The 16823-nt window shown below is 55.1% G+C and overlaps 1 protein-coding gene across 4 annotated transcripts in view; it reads left to right on the top strand.

The window, feature by feature from the left end:
* The window catches only part of SSH2 (slingshot protein phosphatase 2), a 92571-nt gene extending 76320 nt beyond the window's left edge, over window positions 1-16251 (top strand). For all 4 annotated transcript variants that reach the window (XM_066979660.1, XM_066979662.1, XM_066979661.1 and 1 more), the window contains 5 exons: window positions 621-667; window positions 1884-2030; window positions 3807-4007; window positions 8278-9121; window positions 10381-16251. In XM_066979660.1, the coding sequence (XP_066835761.1) occupies window positions 621-667; window positions 1884-2030; window positions 3807-4007; window positions 8278-9121; window positions 10381-12333 (3192 nt within the window). In that variant the 3' untranslated portion in view covers window positions 12334-16251. The remainder of the gene's footprint in view (window positions 1-620; window positions 668-1883; window positions 2031-3806; window positions 4008-8277; window positions 9122-10380) is intronic.
* Window positions 16252-16823: the final 572 nt, after the last annotated feature.

Genomic DNA, 16823 nt, shown 5'->3' with positions numbered 1-16823 from the left:
GAAGGAAGCTGTTGTCTGAGTGGCCTTGTCCTCAGCTGAGCTCTTTGTGTTTGGGCAGGAAGCAAGCGGCTTGGAGGCCCTGAGTGTGCTGCGGGGAAGAGAATTAGCTCGCCAGGGTAAAGCCTGCTTGTTCCTCTGCTCACACAGGCTTTGAGTATGGGGAGGCGATGTGTATATCGAGCGAGCTTACAGTGTTGCTGCCTTTGATGTGCGAGATGGGTGTTTCATGTATAAAGAGCACCTGGATAGCTTGAAACACCAGCAGCCTCTCTTCTGTGGGGCAGAGCTGTCAGCAGCCTCCAGGGAAAGGGTGGAGCGGTCTCATCTTTGAGGTCGATTTCTCAGCAGTTTGCAAGAAGTGCCAGGGTATGGTGCTGGGCTCCTGCTTTGCAGAGCTGCCCGCTGCTTCGGGATGGTTCTGGTTGATGGGGTGAGATAAGGGGCTGAACGTCAGCCAGGCTACCACCCTTCTGTGTGCTCCTCTACTCAAAAGACACCTACTCCCCAACGCTCAGCTTGCAAGCTTCCTCAGGTTCACTGGTAACAGTCCTTCCCTCCATCGGTTGTCTGGCCATGCCTTCCTGCTGGCTGATGTGTCCGTGTGTGTGTTTTCCCTGCAGGGCTCTGAATGGAACGCCTCCAACTTGGAAGACTTGCAAAACAGAGGGTAAGTAGCTCCAGGCCATCAGCTTAAAAGCGAGAGCTTGGCCTCAACACTTGCCTATGCAACAAACTCTATCCTTTACCTGCTGTGTAACCTGAGTCTCATTAAAGGGTTTGCAGATCTGAACAAGCTCGCGCTTCCTCCAAAATCTGTGTCCCACAAACAGGCACCCTGAAATAAAAGAATCCTGTTCCCTGACCTTGACTGACATCCCTTTGGCAAACGAAGGAAGCCAGCGATCTCGCAGCTGTAAGCAGCAGAAAGCTGCAGTTACTTAGCTGGACGCTGCGTAGCTGGCCCCGTGCCCTTTGCTCCAGCCTGGTGCTCTGGACTGAGGCCTCGCAATTACAGAGGCGTTCTGGAGTCTGGACCTCCGGGCTGTGGCAGGAAGGAAAACGTGTCAGAGCGTTTGTTCCTTCGAGTGGGGCCCGGAGGAAGCAAAGTCCTGTTGCTCCTGGGCTTAGGTGGGCTCCTCTGCTTTCTGCCTTTCCTCTCTTTCAGACCTGAGGTTAGTGTCCTGTCTCTAGACCAGCTGGGTCTGAGCACCAGGATTGCACAGTTAAACCATTAATGACAGGTTTGGCTTATTTATGCCAATCCAGTGAGGGGAAAAAAATAAATTAATCACTCTGCTGAACTGCATTAATTACTTCTGCTCCATGGAGAATCAGTGTTTCAAAGCTGATCCCCCTTACTCAGCTTAGGGTCTGCTGCAGTTTCCTTGGTCAAGCAGGTCCCATTTGACTGCTAACGATCTCATACCTGCTAGGGAAAAGGGATGTCACTCCCTCACAGTGCTCTTCTGTGTTACTGCTGCAGCAGGAGCAAAGATTCACAAAGGGCCTTCAGGAAAGCATCCAAACACCAACTGAACAGTCTGGGCAGGAGCTCCTGTGGCACAGGTGGTGCTAACACTTAAAACAGAGAGGTGGAGGGGGCAAGCGGAACAACCTGATGGATTGTGCAGGAAGAGGCTAAGCTCTAAATCAGGGGCTAAGCTCTGAATTGCTCAGAAAAACCTTTTGCCTGTGTTAGCCAATGCTTCCTTGCACTAAGTCCTCATTTCCAAGGAGGTACGTTCAGAACTGCAGCTTCTAAGGCTTTGAGTTTTGCCAATCACAAAGCAAGGCGAAGCTGTTATCTAGCAGCCGTGATGTGTCTCTGAACTCACTGTGCTCTGCACACTCTGCATCCTTATCTGCTCTCTGTTTCCGTGCAGGGTGCGGTATATTTTGAATGTGACTCGAGAAATAGATAACTTCTTCCCGGGCCTATTTGAGTACCATAATATTCGGGTGTATGATGAAGAAGCAACAGATCTTTTGGCTTACTGGAATGACACCTACAAATTCATCTCCAAGGCAAAGTAAGTCTTTTCAGAACAGAACAAACCCATTTAGAAGATGTATTGCTAACTATTTATTATTTTCCTACTGATTTTCTCAACTGCTTTTCTTCCATGCCTGCATATTCATTTTGTAGTCTTTCTAAGTGTTTAGAGTTGCCTTCCACACACCGTCATTCTTACAGGTGCTTGTAAAAGGAACAAGCAGGACTGATGAGTGGTTTCTGCCCAGCTGCAGCCCAGGCAAATTGTGGAGGAGATCTGTAGCGGAGATCTAACAGTTTACCTGCAGCTTAAGGAGCACAGTGGATCTGTGGTGTGCTGGTGGGAGGGAAAGGCAATAACAAATCGAGTAGGGTTTATCAAAAGAAAGAAGTAAAATCTTATAAACCGAACACAAACATAAGCTGTTCCCTGCTTTGTTAGCTTGTACTGTGAAGTCCCCAGTCTGGAAGCGGGTTCTTGTGTGATGTAGAGCAAACTCGTCCCTTTTACAGGATAAATGCCTGGATAGGTCTCCAAGCTGTCAGTTACACTGAGTAATCTGATAGTGGATGTTGGAAGTAGTCCTTTTTTGCTGCAAAGAACTGCATCCCAGTTATACGAGCTGCCTCCAGCTAATTCAGCAGCCTCCTTCAGGGAAAACTGGTCAGAAAGCAGATTGGCATATGTTGCCTTTAAAGTATTATTTCCATTAGAGCAGTCTGTCTTCTCTTAACCACAGCTGGTGCTGGCAATCTCTCATAGACTTTAAAAGCTGACTTGTTTGAGTATGGCTCTCTTGAGCAAGTTACAGAGATTTATTTTATTTAAGATGGTTTCTTCAAAAGACTTCACTGTTTTCCCTTCAGTATTGACTTTGAAGTGTTGTCGTCCTCACAAGTATTCTTCTGCCCAGAATATTTTCCACTGGGGCTTGAATGATTGGGCCTCAGCTCTGTGTGTGAGGTGATGGAAGTTGTTAATCTTCCAGGTTGGACCAATTACCGTACCCCTTTCTTTGCACTGTCTGCTTGTTAGTCAGAGGTCTGGGGTTTTTTGTTGGTCACAAGGAGTGTGGCGTCCCAGGTTGTCCTGTGGGAACTTCACGTGGCTGGCAGTCGGGAAACCTGGCGCTTAGAGGAGAAAATTCTAGGTGCCAAATCAAAATCTTCTCATCCTGCTCTGCGCCAGTGCTGCCCAGTGCACGGAGCGGATAGATAAGGGCCCGCTTGCCTCCCTCCTCCTATTTCATGGCCGAGAAACACTTCTGAATTCCTTGGAGCCGAGTGCTGGCTGCCCTTTTGGGCGCTGCCTGGACCAGCCTTCCCCAGGCAGAGCGGCTGCTCATCGTGTTCAAAGGCTCTGTTTGCTTTCCTTTCAATGAGAAAAATCCCTCTCAATAGGGAGAGAGCTCTGGGAGGGGGCTAGGCAGGGTTTCTAACACCAGACCAAGGCGGTGTTGGTTTTGTCTAGCCAGTGGCCAAACCCAGTATGTTGTCAGTAGTGCAAGGATGCCATATTAGTCTTCAGTAGTCTTCGTAACAGCTGATGTTTGTCCACTTTTGTGATAAAAGCTTTGGAAGAGCTCTTGTAACAAAGCCTGTTCAGAATATTAAGATCTTGTTCTTCACTTTTTGTGTGTCCTGCTTCAGTTTGTAAATTGGATTACCAGATCGCATCCAAGAGACAACAAGCGAGGCCACAGTGTTGAAAATGTGTTTGATAATGCTCAGGGAGATAAGTTGCTATTTTCTTAAGCTTCTCAGCGGCTGTGTTTTCTGCTTCATGACTCCCTTTGCCTTTCTCCTGCTTCAGGAAAAATGGTTCGAAGTGCCTGGTGCACTGCAAGATGGGAGTGAGCCGCTCGGCATCCACGGTCATCGCCTACGCCATGAAGGAGTACGGCTGGAACCTGGACAGGGCCTACGACTACGTGAAGGAGCGGCGCACCGTCACCAAGCCCAACCCCAGCTTCATGCGGCAGCTGGAGGAATACCAAGGGATCCTGCTGGCCAGGTGAGTGGAAGGAGTGACCTGGATTTACCCATTTTAAGTCGTAACACTTAAATGATTGACTCTGTTATTTTAATTAGAACTTCCATCGCTGCATTATGTAAGGTCATGATTATCTGGGGAAAGATAGTGCTCTGTTTGCCTGGGTTATCTCAGCTGAGCTTGGGAAAATAGGTGTAATAAAGAGCTTTCAGGAGCCTGTTTGGCTTCTAGGGTTGTTGGTTGGTTTGTTTTTATTTTTGGAGAGTAGCATCCCGTGAACTGCTATCTGAGTGCAGCATTCAGATCTGTGCAGGCTCCAGCAGAGATAAATGATGTCCCCATTGCTTGTAACATCACTTGGCAGGGAAGTCGCTTTGTCTCCATCTCAGCCTTGCAGTTCCCCGTTGAACATGCCCCTCCTCAGCAGCTGGTGCGGTTTTATTTAGATCCCTTTGGTGAGTGTTGGTGTTAGGGGAGGGGACAGGATGTTCTGTGCATTGCAACAGCAGTGTTTATTCCTGCATGGAGTCCTGAGGCTGGTCTGGAGCTGGGCCTGGGTATGGGCGAGGGTGTTGTAACCCCAAACCTATCACCTGATTAGCAAAAAGACATAAATATTGCAAGTTTCTGAGAAATCTGCTTGTAAGCTCTGTTAAGCAATGCCTCCACGTGATCAGCTGGAAGGAGGTAGTGATACTCCGTGTTTCACCAGATTACGGTATTTTGTTTGGGATCCTGGTGTGCCTTGCAGGGGAGCAATTTCAAGCAGAACTTACCCAAGCTGTGCCCCTCCTGCCACGGGAGGTGGCTCTTAGCATGTTTTGACCCAAGTATTTCACAGCTTCTTAGTGCGGTTGAAACGTGCCTGCCCTTTGCTGTTCTTCACAACAGCTCAGGTACTCGTGTGCTATCTTCAGGGCACCCAGGGCTCCATCTCTCGTCTCTGTCCTCATCTTATTTTGTCCCTGTGGTCTTTCCTATCCACTTGCAAAGACCTCCCTTCCCTTTCTGTGCTCAGGATTTCTCTGTCCACCTGCTTCTAGCACTCTTGTCATCTCTGCTGCTGGGCCAGGTCTGGATTCCTGTTTTTTACACCAAACCCCTGGTGTGAGTTCCTCCTGTCACTGAAGTATGCTTCCTCTTTCCCTGTCAGCACAGACGAGCAACCTGAGGGTTCTTCCCAGCTCATTTATTCCCTGTTCAGGTGCACCCACAGGATCTTTGTCCTCCACCTCTTCCCTGTTCCACAAACGTTGGCTGCAGCAGTGACTCTTCCTACCTGAAAAAGCAGGATTATCAGGATAGGTCATAGTCAAATAGATATTTTAAGAAATTGTGCTCTCCTGCACTGAGGAAACCATTTGAGACAGATACCACACCTGCCTTGGCTGCCTCATGTGATGCCACTGCTGGTACCAGTAAATAAAGGTCAGTGCTTAACCCTGAGCTAGAGGTGACCTGACCGCAGTGGTGTGCTACATAGCGCTGGCAGGCTAGGAAATTAGATCTCTCTGGGGTGAACTGGATGGACAAAAAAGAAGCTTTTCAGATGGGAAAAGCACACCGACATCCTGTGCAACCTTCACAGGTTGCTGAACACCTGCGAAGAGCCCTAGGCTGGTAGCAGCCGGTGTAGCACATCTTCCAGCCCTCAGCACTGCAATCGCTTCAGGGAATCTGTCAGCCTGCTGGCTGGTGGCACGCGTACAAAGCCACCCTGTACAAACATTCTGGTTAAGGATGTTTTTTTTTCCCCCCCGTCTCTTTCAGTATTTTTTTCCTCGGGAGGTAAATCTTTCTTGCTGCCAACATTTGCATGGTGTGTGGCTCCCCTCCCACTTGAGCACACCACAGCTCCTGACCTACTCTGCAAGTCCCCATACGAACACAATTACTCGTGAGGCTTTAAAAAATGCAAGAACAGTGCATTACATCTGTGCGTGGAAGGCTAAAAAGCCTGCAGTAAAGGAAGCTTCACTGAAGCAAGGAATAGCCTCTGTGCTGCAGAAACGGCCCTCCTTTATGTGGTTCCTTCCTGGGCTCTAACTGCTTTTTCTCCCCTTTCTTGGCTGTTATTTAGCGTTGCCCTCTGGCTGCCTTGTTTATTCCCGTGGTATTCCAGGCCAGGTAAAAACAAAAAACAAGAAACTGTCGGATTCACGCTCATGTGACTGCTCAGATTTCAGAGGGAAGGTCTGGGAGGGCAGCCATGTGCTCGCACTATCTAGTTACAGTTCTGTGCTGGGCTTACAGCAACTGGGATATGTTTTCCAGCTGTAAAACGAAAACCCCCTGCCTGCACAACAACACGTGTGCTGGGCTTTGGAACGACTGTACTTCCTGGGGCTGGTGAAACCATCCCCTCCCTCCGGTGATAGGGACAGAGGGGCTGAGCTAGCTCCGTTTCTTCTATTAATTATGGATAAGTTGCAGCAAAAGAGTGCTTGGCATCGCCTGTCCTTGTGCAGTTTGTGACCCAGCAGCAGTGGCTTTACACGGGAGCCTGGAGACCTGGCTGCAGCTTGGGGGTGCCGTGAGGGGCTCCAGGTCCAGTGCTAGCATGGCCATGAGCTGTTCTCCCCATCCCGAGAAGGTCAAGGGGTGCCTGTGGGCTCCAGGAAGGGCCGTGGGCTCCTGTTCTTAGGCCAGTTTTTAGCACCTCTCGCAGGTTGTAAGGCTGGAGGAAGCGTGAGATGACGAGCTAACCGGATGCAATGCACCTCCACGGGGTGGCTGACATCTGCTTTGATTCGCAGGTCAAGGCTGTGCTAAGCACGTTTGGTTTGTCCGTGCACAGAGGCAATTTTGACTTTCAGATCGCAGGCACAGCACAGCACTGAAGTAGCGGGGCTGGAAGTGCCCCAGCAAGAGGTGTTGAGCCACGGGCAGGAGCCACCCGTGCGGGGAGCTGGGGTAGCTCTGGTGGACAGCTTGAGGAGGGTGTTAGGAAGGGCTTGAAGCACCGCTGACGCTCAGAAAACATCATCAATTCTCCCCAGGTCTCCCAAGCAGAGACACGGGCAATCCCTGACATCCTGTACGGAGCCTCAGCAGGAGCCTCCCTCACGGACAGGCCCGGTTCTGGTGCCGGTGTCCTGCTTTGCTCCAAACCCCGTTAGGGATGGAGCTCGTGCACCCCGCAGCAGTGCCTTGCAGCATCCAGTCTTGACCTTCCTCTTCCTCTCCTCTGAAAGGACCCGGGTCTGCCCCGTGCCACACGCGAAGGCTGCAGCTGGCTTATGGGGCTAGGAAGCTAAATCCACGATGGATTGTTTTCCTTAGCTGTTGGGCACCCACAACTAAATTGCTGCATTATAATTAGTTCAATAGCATCTGTTAATTAACTTACTGCAGCCAGTGGATGTGTCTGGGAGCGCCTGCTCACACTTAGCAGGGGACGAGGGAGCTTTGGCCAAGTCTCCTGCAGGTTCGAGGACTTTTTGTGGTATCTGCTCTCCTCCTAGGGGCAAGCGGTGGAAGCACAGCCCTGTGGCCGTGGTCACTCCGCAAAGCCCTGGCAGATGTGGCCAGCTGGTGTGGTTTCACGGCGAGAAGTTGCCTCCTTTGCTCTCTGTAAGCCCAGAACATGGGCTGGTTTTTTTTTTGGCAGGTGGAAATAATGAAGGTGGTGCAGTGCTGCTGGCACTGCTTAGCTTTGTGACTGCTCAGACCTTTCTAAAGGGGCTTTCCAAGAGCTGGAGAACTTTTGACCTTCCTTCCTGTGGAAAAGCAGGTGGTGTTTGGGGCTGCTTGTTGACTGTAGAGGATGTCTTCTGTGTTTTCCCGTCTCGCTCACACATGTACACTCGCACAGAGCCCTTTTTGGTTACCGGGACCTGGGTATTGACCACTGAAGTTATTCAAAGAAAGAGCCACAAGGAATGGGACTTCAGTGCCACCATCCAGGACCAGGGACCCTGTCCCTTCTGGCCAGTGCTTACGTGCTAGCAGATGGAAAAGTGTGTGTTGGCTGAGAAAGAACCAGATTCTGTAGTCAATTAAATGCTGCAATTGATTGAGTAGAGTGATAAAATACTGCTGGGGAGTACGTGTGTGTGTGGAGCAGAACAGTGCAGTGGAATGTAGGGGCTGGAAAGTGGCTTGGTGTTGGATCAACCTCTCCAGCAGCAGGTTTGGCCCTGAAATGTTTAGGTTAAGCTGCAGTTGTGGTCGATGACTCTGGTATTTGTCACGGCTTTTCATGTAGGCTGCATCCTCTTAGAACAAGGTGGGTCTGGCCCTGGTATGTGAAAACACAGCTCAGTGTTTCCTCTGCTCCTCTTTCCCACAGCAAACAGCGGCATAACAAACTGTGGCGCTCGCACTCGGACAGCGACCTCTCAGACCATCACGAGCCCATCTGCAAGTCCGGGCTGGAGCTGAACAAAAAGGAGATCACCAGCTCGGCCGACCAGATCTCGGAGGCCAAGACCAACGACAACCAGCAGCCGATGTCTCCCATCTACTCGGCCGAGCTGGACAGGGAGCAGCAGCTCCCTGAGGATGCGAACATGATCGAGGAGACGTGCGTGAAGGAGAGGAGGATCCACCTGGAGTTCACGTGTAGAGACTTCCACGCTGAGCAGATGGAGGACAAGCTGAACCTGAACAACATCAATGGCTGTACGGCAGGGTGCTGTGTAGATTCTGTCCCCACTGATAACTGCCATGCTTCCGAGGCCTTAATGCAGCTCCAGCGCCCCTTGGAAATAACAGAGTTCCCGGATTTGACGGTGGACGACCTAGAAAAAGATGCCCTTAAACCTGATATGAACGTGCACTTGGTTCCCATGGAAGAATTCACTTCGTGCTTAAAAGACTTCCCCCAGTCCCCAAACCAGAATTCCCTCAGTCCCCAGCAGAACGCCCAGCCCGAAGTGACAGACCTCAGCACAGACAGGATTGATTTCTTCAGCGCTTTAGAGAAATTCGTGGAGCTTTCTCAGGAGAGCAGGTCACGCACCTGCTCCCACTCCAGGACAGAGGAGCAAGGGAGTGGAAGGAACGGGGTCTCCAGGGTGCCCGCGCTGGAAGTTCCCCCAGCTGCAGACGTGGGTGCAGATGCTCGGAGGAACAGCTCTGGAAATTCCCCTCAGGCATCCGATGACTCTTCCACAGATGAAGAGCAACAAAAGGTTAAAATAACTCGCTTGTTTTTTTAGGAAGTACTGCTCAAACGTGTCTGCGGGTAGTTCTCCTGCTGGGAGCTTGCTGCGGGCAGGGGATTTTCTAGGTCTAGCCATCAGTGAACAGGGCAGCCCTCGGGGGTGGGGTTGCTAGATAACTTACCCTTTTCTTTTGTGTTTAGATACTTGCCATTTTCTGCATTTTTTTTCCTTAAACATCTGTTTACTGGCCGTGGCAGGGCACTGGCTGAGTCAGCCCTGCCCTGACCTGGTCTGCTGTTCTCATGAGAAACTTATTTTTGAGTTTCACATCGGGAGAGCGGATAGGTGGGACTTGACCCATTAATGCAGCTGAACCCTGAACAGTCGAGGCCAGCCAGCATCCTGAATCTGCGCGGCTATTCATCTGACTTGAGGAATCCACCAAATAATGGGACAAAGCTGGCATCTTTCCCTGGTTGGAAAGCACCAGCACTGAGACAGTAAATTGGGGCAGGTGTAGAGCTTCCACTGATGGAATAAAATGAGTCTGTTTGGGCCCAGGGTGACGGAGTGGGGCACGTTGTGGTTGGCTTCTCTCCTGGGGCAGAGAGAGATTTGACAGAACTTAGCAACCTCTGAATTTAGGTACCTTTCTCTCCTAATCGCTTTCCACCCTGCAGGGCTCCCACAGGGATTGATGGTGTCCAGGGCCATCCTTTTCTAGGAGCCTCTCTTATTTAAATTCCACCCTGCATTGCTTGAATCTTTTCCATCTCCATGTGAGGCAATAAGGCTCTTCCAAACACAAGAGGCCGGCGCTCTCTCCTGCGATTTGGCAGAAGGAGCGTCTGTGCTGCTGGGGGAGCCTCTCTGGCCGTTTTCCTCGGGGAGTGTTTCAGTGCTTGGCTATTCTTTTTTTGTTCACTCCCGTGCGTGAGCAGAATCTTTCACGTTTTCAGTTCAAAACTGCACTTTTAGCAGCGTCTGGATTTTATTTTTTATTTTTTGGTTAACCAAACTTTATTTAGGGAAAAAAAATTCCTTTGGAATTCATGGCAATGAAATAACAATTCCTAAATCTCAGCCCAGGTGGAAATCCAGCCCGGAATATGTTAAGCGCAGTCCCAGAGACAATATTGCTTCTGTGTTGGTAACCTCTGTGCACTTGCACATTAGCACTTGTGCTTTCTGTTCCTTTAGGGGGGTGCTCCCCCATTGCCTTTAGGCAGTTTGCTGTGTGTCAGCACAGCCGACCCGTTTGTAATTCCCCTGTTTGTGCCTTGCAGGAGGTCCCCGAGCTGCCTGGCGCGGGCCATCTCACGCAGTCCCACTCAGAAAACGCGATTTCTGTGAAGGAAATCATCACGGAGATCGAGTCCATCAACCAGGGAGCAGCACCTGCCCAGCAGAAGGAGGCTTCAGCCAACGCCACCCAGACACCAAAGAGGAACACGGTGCACGACCTGCCGGTGGAGGCGGTTTGGGTGTCGGAAAAGGTGGAACAGAGCGAGGGAGCCTGCGCTGGACACCAGGAGAAGGAGAGGGACCCTCTGCAAGCTGAGCGAGACGCTGCCCCCTCGCCGCAGCTCTCTTCTTGTAAGTCTGACCTGGAGGAGAGCAGCCCTGCGGGGGAGCAGCAGAGCGCCAACACGGAGCCCAAGTGGTGCCCCGGCTCCGTCCGGCGAGCCACCTTGGAGTTCGAGGAGCGCTTGAGGCAGGAGCAGGAGCACCAGCACGTGCCTCCGGTCTGCGTCTTACCGACCCGCAAGAACTCCAGGAACGACTCCGCTGCTGCCGAGCTCCTGCCGCGGGGGAAGACGGAGGAGCCGCCCCTGGAGCTGGCTCCAGAGGAGGACAGGGCACGGAGCGAGGAGCTGCTGCCCCCGGGGGCAGAGCAGCCTGCAGGCAGGCACCCGCCCGTGCCCCGCGCCAACCCTGCGCGGGACCCGCTGCCCGCAGAGCCCAGCCCAGGGCAGGAGGTGCCGGTGCAAGAGCGCAGGACGGTGGTCTCGTTTGATGGCACGGAAGAGCCGGCGCTGCCTTCGCTCCTCCCCAAAAGAATCGAAATCATCGAGTACACTCCCACGGTCAGGGCTGCCGACGCGGGCGGCGAGCTGGCCGCGGCCGTCCCTCCGCTAGATGAAAACTTGAACCCTTCGTTGTGCTCTGAGAAGGCACCGACCTGTCCCGGAGCTCCGACGCTGGTAAATCTGTCACTGCCAGAGCACGCGGTACAAAAGCAAGCCACCTCCGCCCGGGGCAGCCCCAGCGAGGAAGGTGGTGGGCTCTCCCTTCACCTCGGTGCTGCTTCCCCCTCTGCCCAGGTGGCCAGTACGCCTCCGGCCAGCCCCGATCGCTCGTCGTACCCGTGTGTAGTTCACCTGGAAGGCGTCACCGAGCAGAGCACGAGTACAGACAACGAGCCAGTGGCGCCGTGTGGCGCTGAGGGAGATGCAGATCTCCCGTTCAGGGACAGCAGCCAGCCTCCGTGCCGGGGCAGTGCTGGCTCCTCGAGGCAGCTGAGCGGCGAGGACTTATCCAGCCACCACGCCGAAAACATGAACCTGCTGGACATCTCCTTCCTCTGCTACGGCCTCCCCCACAGCTCCAGCAGCCACAGCATGGAGGAGCGCAGCAACAGCCCCGGACTGGTCAAGCAGCGGGCAAAGGAAATAGAAGCACGGATCCGGCACGCGGGGCTCACCACGCCTTCCCACATGAAACGCTCCGCATCCTTGGCCAAACTGGACTGCCTGGACCTCTCCAAGGACGACTTATCCCAGAGGGAGTCGGCCTCCTCCAACGCCAACCCCGTGCTTCTCACCTGCGTCGCCCTGGGTCGAGGTTTCAGCGGGGGGAGGCTGGAGGAGGGCTTGGAGAGCCCGTGGGGGAAGCACCGCCTCTCCTCCCCGCCCGCCCTCCGGGATCCCCAACCTGCTCAGCATTTCGTAGAGCAGCTCAGAACAGCCGAGTGCATTGCCCAGAGCAAGCCGGTGGAGCGACCGCTGGCTCAGTACGCCAAAGACTGTGGCTCCAGCCAGCAGAGCTTGGCTCCCGGCACGGCTCCGACGTGGACTACCTCCTCGGAGGGTCCTCCGCTGCTCCTGGACTCCTTGTCGGCAGCGCGGGGCCCGGCTGTCGCCCCCCGGCAGCAGCACGGTAGAACTCACCCCTTGAGGAGACTCAAAAAGACCAATGATAAAAAGCGGACAACCAATCCCCTCTATAATACTATGTGATCCCGAGCCCTCGGCTGCCATTTCGTACAGAGAACCCGCGTGGTTGCGTTCACGCAAGGGGCAGGTGTAATATAAGGATCATGCACTTTATGGGTTAATTTTATATATATATTGTCATTTGACTGTTCCTGGCGCATGTAGGTGTGGGTTGGTTCTTCTGTGTGTGACTCTGACTGCAGGACTGTTTGGTTTTGTTTTTGTTTTTTTTTTTAAATTTTATTAACTCAGATAACCTCAAATGTTCTTTTTTTTGTTAGTTTGTTTTAAAAGAACACCCTTATCCAGCAAAACCTGCTATCGGCTCGCTTCGGCAAGGTGGAATGTGGCTTAGAACCAGGTCCTAGTCTCTGACTTGAATTTTCCCCGTGCCACGAAATGGTGCTGGGCAGCTGGGCTCGAGAGCCCACGTAACTGTGAAGGCTGTGCCAAGACCCCTTTGTTCGGCCTTTCTTTTCTTTCTGCAGACTGGAACTGCGCGGTGCTGGCAGGTCTCGTACGGAGCTGCTCCAGGACCAGCCCCCAGGCTCGGTTCTGCTGGCGAGGAGTGCGCGGGGTGGGCTCCGAGCCCCCCGGCACATCTCAGCCCCCCTTTTGTGGGGGCACAGCTCCTCCGCCAGCTGCCCCATCCTCTGTTATTACCCCAGCCAGAGCCCACAAAACCAGGGTGTTCTTCTAAAACAAACGCCTCGTTAGGGTGTGAACCCTTCCATTACTTGAATACTGCTGTGGGCCTTCCAAGTTCATGGCCATATCATCTGTCCTCTGCCCTCCTGCTGCCTCCCCTCCACCCGAACCCTGGTCTGGTCTCGTGCTGCCTGAGTTTTCCTCTCCCCCCGCCCTGCTCACAGGCACTTCTGTTCGCTTCCCGACCTAGAGGCTGTTAAAATTGTTACACGATGTATTCCCCTCCTGAATGCAAAGCTTTGTCCTCTCTGCTGTCACTCCTACCACTCAACCCGGAGGGAAGATCTTTTCTGCAAGTCTTTTTTTTTCTTTTTTTTTTTGCCTGAATTGTTGTACATATGGTATTTATATAGATTTTTGTTGTTGTTTCTATTTTTTTTAAAGGGCAAGACTGCATTCTGTAAACTGGAAAACAAAACCACCTAACTCGCACTCAGTGCTCTTCGTTGTAATCTGCACAGAAACGGAGTGGATTTTACTTTCTAAGCCGTCTTCCCGTTCCACAAGTGAGCCTCGATGCTGGCTTTTGCCAAATGTGTCCCCTCCCCTCCGGTCCTGCGTTCACCCCTGTCACCCTGCGGCAGGAGGGGGGCTGCGCCTCTGCCCATCTCCCTCCTGCCTGAAGCTGGGTTTCAGAAGTGCCAGCGGGACGTGGACGGCCGTCCCCACGCCCGCTCCGAGCCATTCTGCAGGTTCTTGCCTCCCCGGAGGGCCGTGCCGCTGCGTGCACGCAGCGCCTGCTCCAAATTTCAGCTCGTTATTTACGGTTCCCCAGCAGTTTGGCTAAATCCAAACTCCTCCTTTCCAGCCGTGCATATCCACAAATTATCCGGCTGCTGTTGGGAGCAGAGAAAAAGGCACTTGAGGGCTGCAGGGGAGCTCTGGGTCCTGTCTGCAGTCCCGTGGCAGGGCTATGGCAGGGCACGCACGGCGTGTCTGAGCTGGTGCTTGGCGCCGGCCCAGGCCTGCTCCCAGGAGGAGCGCAGCAGCGAGAAGATGCAGAATGGCTCCAGCTGCTGAAAGCCCGGCACGGAGAGGACATGGGGTGGGAGGAGCAGCGGACAAGGCCGTGCCTAGAAAGCAGCACCGATGCTGCAGAGCCTTGCAGAGACGAGCTCAGCTCCAGCCGCAGAGGAGCTCATGGCCCCGGAGCGCGGCAGAGTATTGGGAAGCAGCACCCGTCCCCCCAGGAGAGGGGCAGCTGGAGCCCTGCAGCTCACCAGTGTTCCGTGTCAGGGCAGATCCTAGCAGTGTGCAAGGTGAGGTGAGCCTGGGGCAGGATCCCACCTCCCTGCCCTCCTCTAGATCCGAGGCACCATCTGCTTCCTTGCCTGGACTGTGCTCGCACCCCGCGTGCGCACAGCCCGGGCTGGAGCGCAGCCCGAGGTGGCCCAGCAGGGCCCCGCGGGGGTCAGGTAGCACGGTGTCCTGGGCCAACTCGCTGCGAGTCACCCAAGGCCCTGAGCTGGGAGGCCACCTCCTCCTCAGGGACACCGGGAGACGTTTGGCTTCTCCCAGCCAGCTCCAGCTGGCTTTGGAGCCGGGCGGGCAGTGAGGAAAGGCCAAGGGCCTCGTGTCACCTGGCGAAGGGTGATTTCAGCCCTCGCCTCCCCCACCACCCTCCGCAGACCCCGCTGCCCACAGGGGCAGAAGGACAGGGTGCTCCGGAGGGTGAGAATCTGCTGGGGAGGGAAAGCCCCGGGTGTAATTTGTCCCTTCAGAGCGAGGATCAGGAAGGTGACGGTTTGGGGTTTTCTTTTTGCCCGGCTTGATCCGACGCCTGCTTTTTGCAGACCAGCAGTGCTGGTACTCCCAGTACTCCGCTCCTCTCCGGGTGCTCCAGCCGGGGGGAGCCGTGCCGTGCCATCCCCTTGTCCACGGCTCTGGGGACAGGCAGGGCAGGTCCCTCTCCTGCAGAGTGATGAAGGCCTTGGGGGCTGGAGGCTCTGAACTCGATGGCAGAAGGGGAGCGGGCTGGAGGGGGGCAGCGCACGCAGCTCCCAGGTCCTTGGCGAGTGCCTGGGCTCAGAGGTCCCTGCCCGGGGACAGTTGTCCCCTCTCCGTGCCGCTGGCTCGCCCCTGGTCCCCGCGGCCACCCCAGTGCTTCCTGCGCCCCGCTGAGCCTGGCGAGGAGCAGCGCCTTCCCCGAGGGAAGGAGCAGCATCTCCAGAGCGCTCGGCAGCTGACGAGCCTCGCTGACGGGGGGGGGCTAGGAGGAACGCGTTGTTTTAAGGGCATTTTTGTACAAAGCAGCTGTTCTGGTCTCTCGCGAAGCCCTCTCGGAGGACGCTTTGTTGTTTACATTGACTCCTGTACAATATCTCAGCCATTGCCTCCCCCCTTGCCCGCCTGATCTCCGGCTGTACTGTAACGTGTGAGCCTTGCACAAACGGATAGTGTGTGCGTGAAACTGGTTTTTACACTGCGTTCTGTTGCACTCGATGGTGTGTGTGTGTGCGTGTGCGTGCGTCCGGTCTGCTGAGAAGTCGCCACCTGTACAGATCTCTCCCCTTCGGCCCTCTCCGGGGGGCACGGTCCCAGTGGGTGGCAGGAGGTGACGCCGCTTCGGGCTCCCTTGGGCTCGAAGCCGGGCGAGGATTTTGGGTCGTGTCCCCCTGCTGGAAAGGGCCCCGGGGAAAGGAGCCCAGTGGCACCCGGCACCGCTCGGACTCGGTGTGGGCACCGCGGTGCCGCTCGCCCTTGCAGCCCCGCAGCCCTGCTGGGACAAGGAAGCCACACCTGCAGCGGGTCCCTGCTCCCAGCACGGTGCCTCCTGCCTTAATCCCATCCCAGCTCTGCGCGAAGGGGCCGGAGCCCCGAGCCCCTGCTGGTGCGGGCAGAGGTGGGAGCCGGGGTCGGGCTGGGCAGGGGCTCGGCCACCTTCTGGCAGTGCCACGAGCGGTGCCCCCAGCCCGGCCGCGCTGCAGACATCTCCCTTGGCACGAATGCGAGTGCCGGTGCCTTTTCTTTTCCTTCCTGGAGATGCGATGTCCGTGCGGGGGTTTGTCGGGACGGCCGTGGGGCAGCACGAGCCCCCCCGGGGCTGCAAACCGGGGAGGGGAGCGGAGCGCTTCTGTCGGCCCCTCCCGGACCTTCCGCGGTGGCTGGGATCGTCCCCTTCCCCTACAGACCTACGACCGATGTGCTCAGCTGTTTTTAAATGTGAACTCGTGCACTGATGTGCAGATTCAATGTTCTTGTTACCGAATGAATAAAGTTTTATTTTGACGACGACGTCCGCGCGCTGCCTCCTCCTTGGGACTGGGTACGGGGGGGGTGACCCCTGCTGCTGGCGGAGTGGGGACAGGAGGGGGGCTCCGGGGTTCGCTTGTGGCCCCTGCCGGAGGGGTAAATGGCCTCCCCTGCCACAAGGGGCCTGCGTGGGGACCCAGGAGCCCAGCCCCAGCTGCTCTCCTGCGGGCTCCCTGTGCCACGGGGCTGTGGTGGGAGCCGAATCCAGGCCCAAGACAAGGGGCTGGGGTGTGGGGGCCATCGCTGTGGGGTTTGGGGGGGTTTGGGGTGCCCCGTCCCACCCTGCTCCCCCAGCACCCATTGGGAAAAGGCTTCCTGGGGCCTCTCCCAACTTGCCAGGGATGAGGTGCTGGGGACACGGGATGCGGGGCTCACTCCGTGCCCCAGCCCCAAGCACGCAGCGAGCTGGGACCATGGTGGGACGAGGTGTGTGGGGGCGCCCCTGCAGCCCCCTCCCGCCCCGCCACCCCTTTGGCAGGCCGGCCCAGGCTGTCACCTCTCCCTGCCTTTCCGCCAGCTGCCCCCTCCTGCCCGCCTCAGCCAATGCTGGGCCC

Source organism: Anser cygnoides, chromosome 18 (assembly GCF_040182565.1).
Source record: "Anser cygnoides isolate HZ-2024a breed goose chromosome 18, Taihu_goose_T2T_genome, whole genome shotgun sequence".
NCBI classification, from domain to species: Eukaryota; Metazoa; Chordata; class Aves; order Anseriformes; family Anatidae; genus Anser; species Anser cygnoides.
The sequence above is the reverse complement of the archived record's forward strand: the minus strand, read 5'-3'. Positions and strand labels throughout refer to the sequence as shown.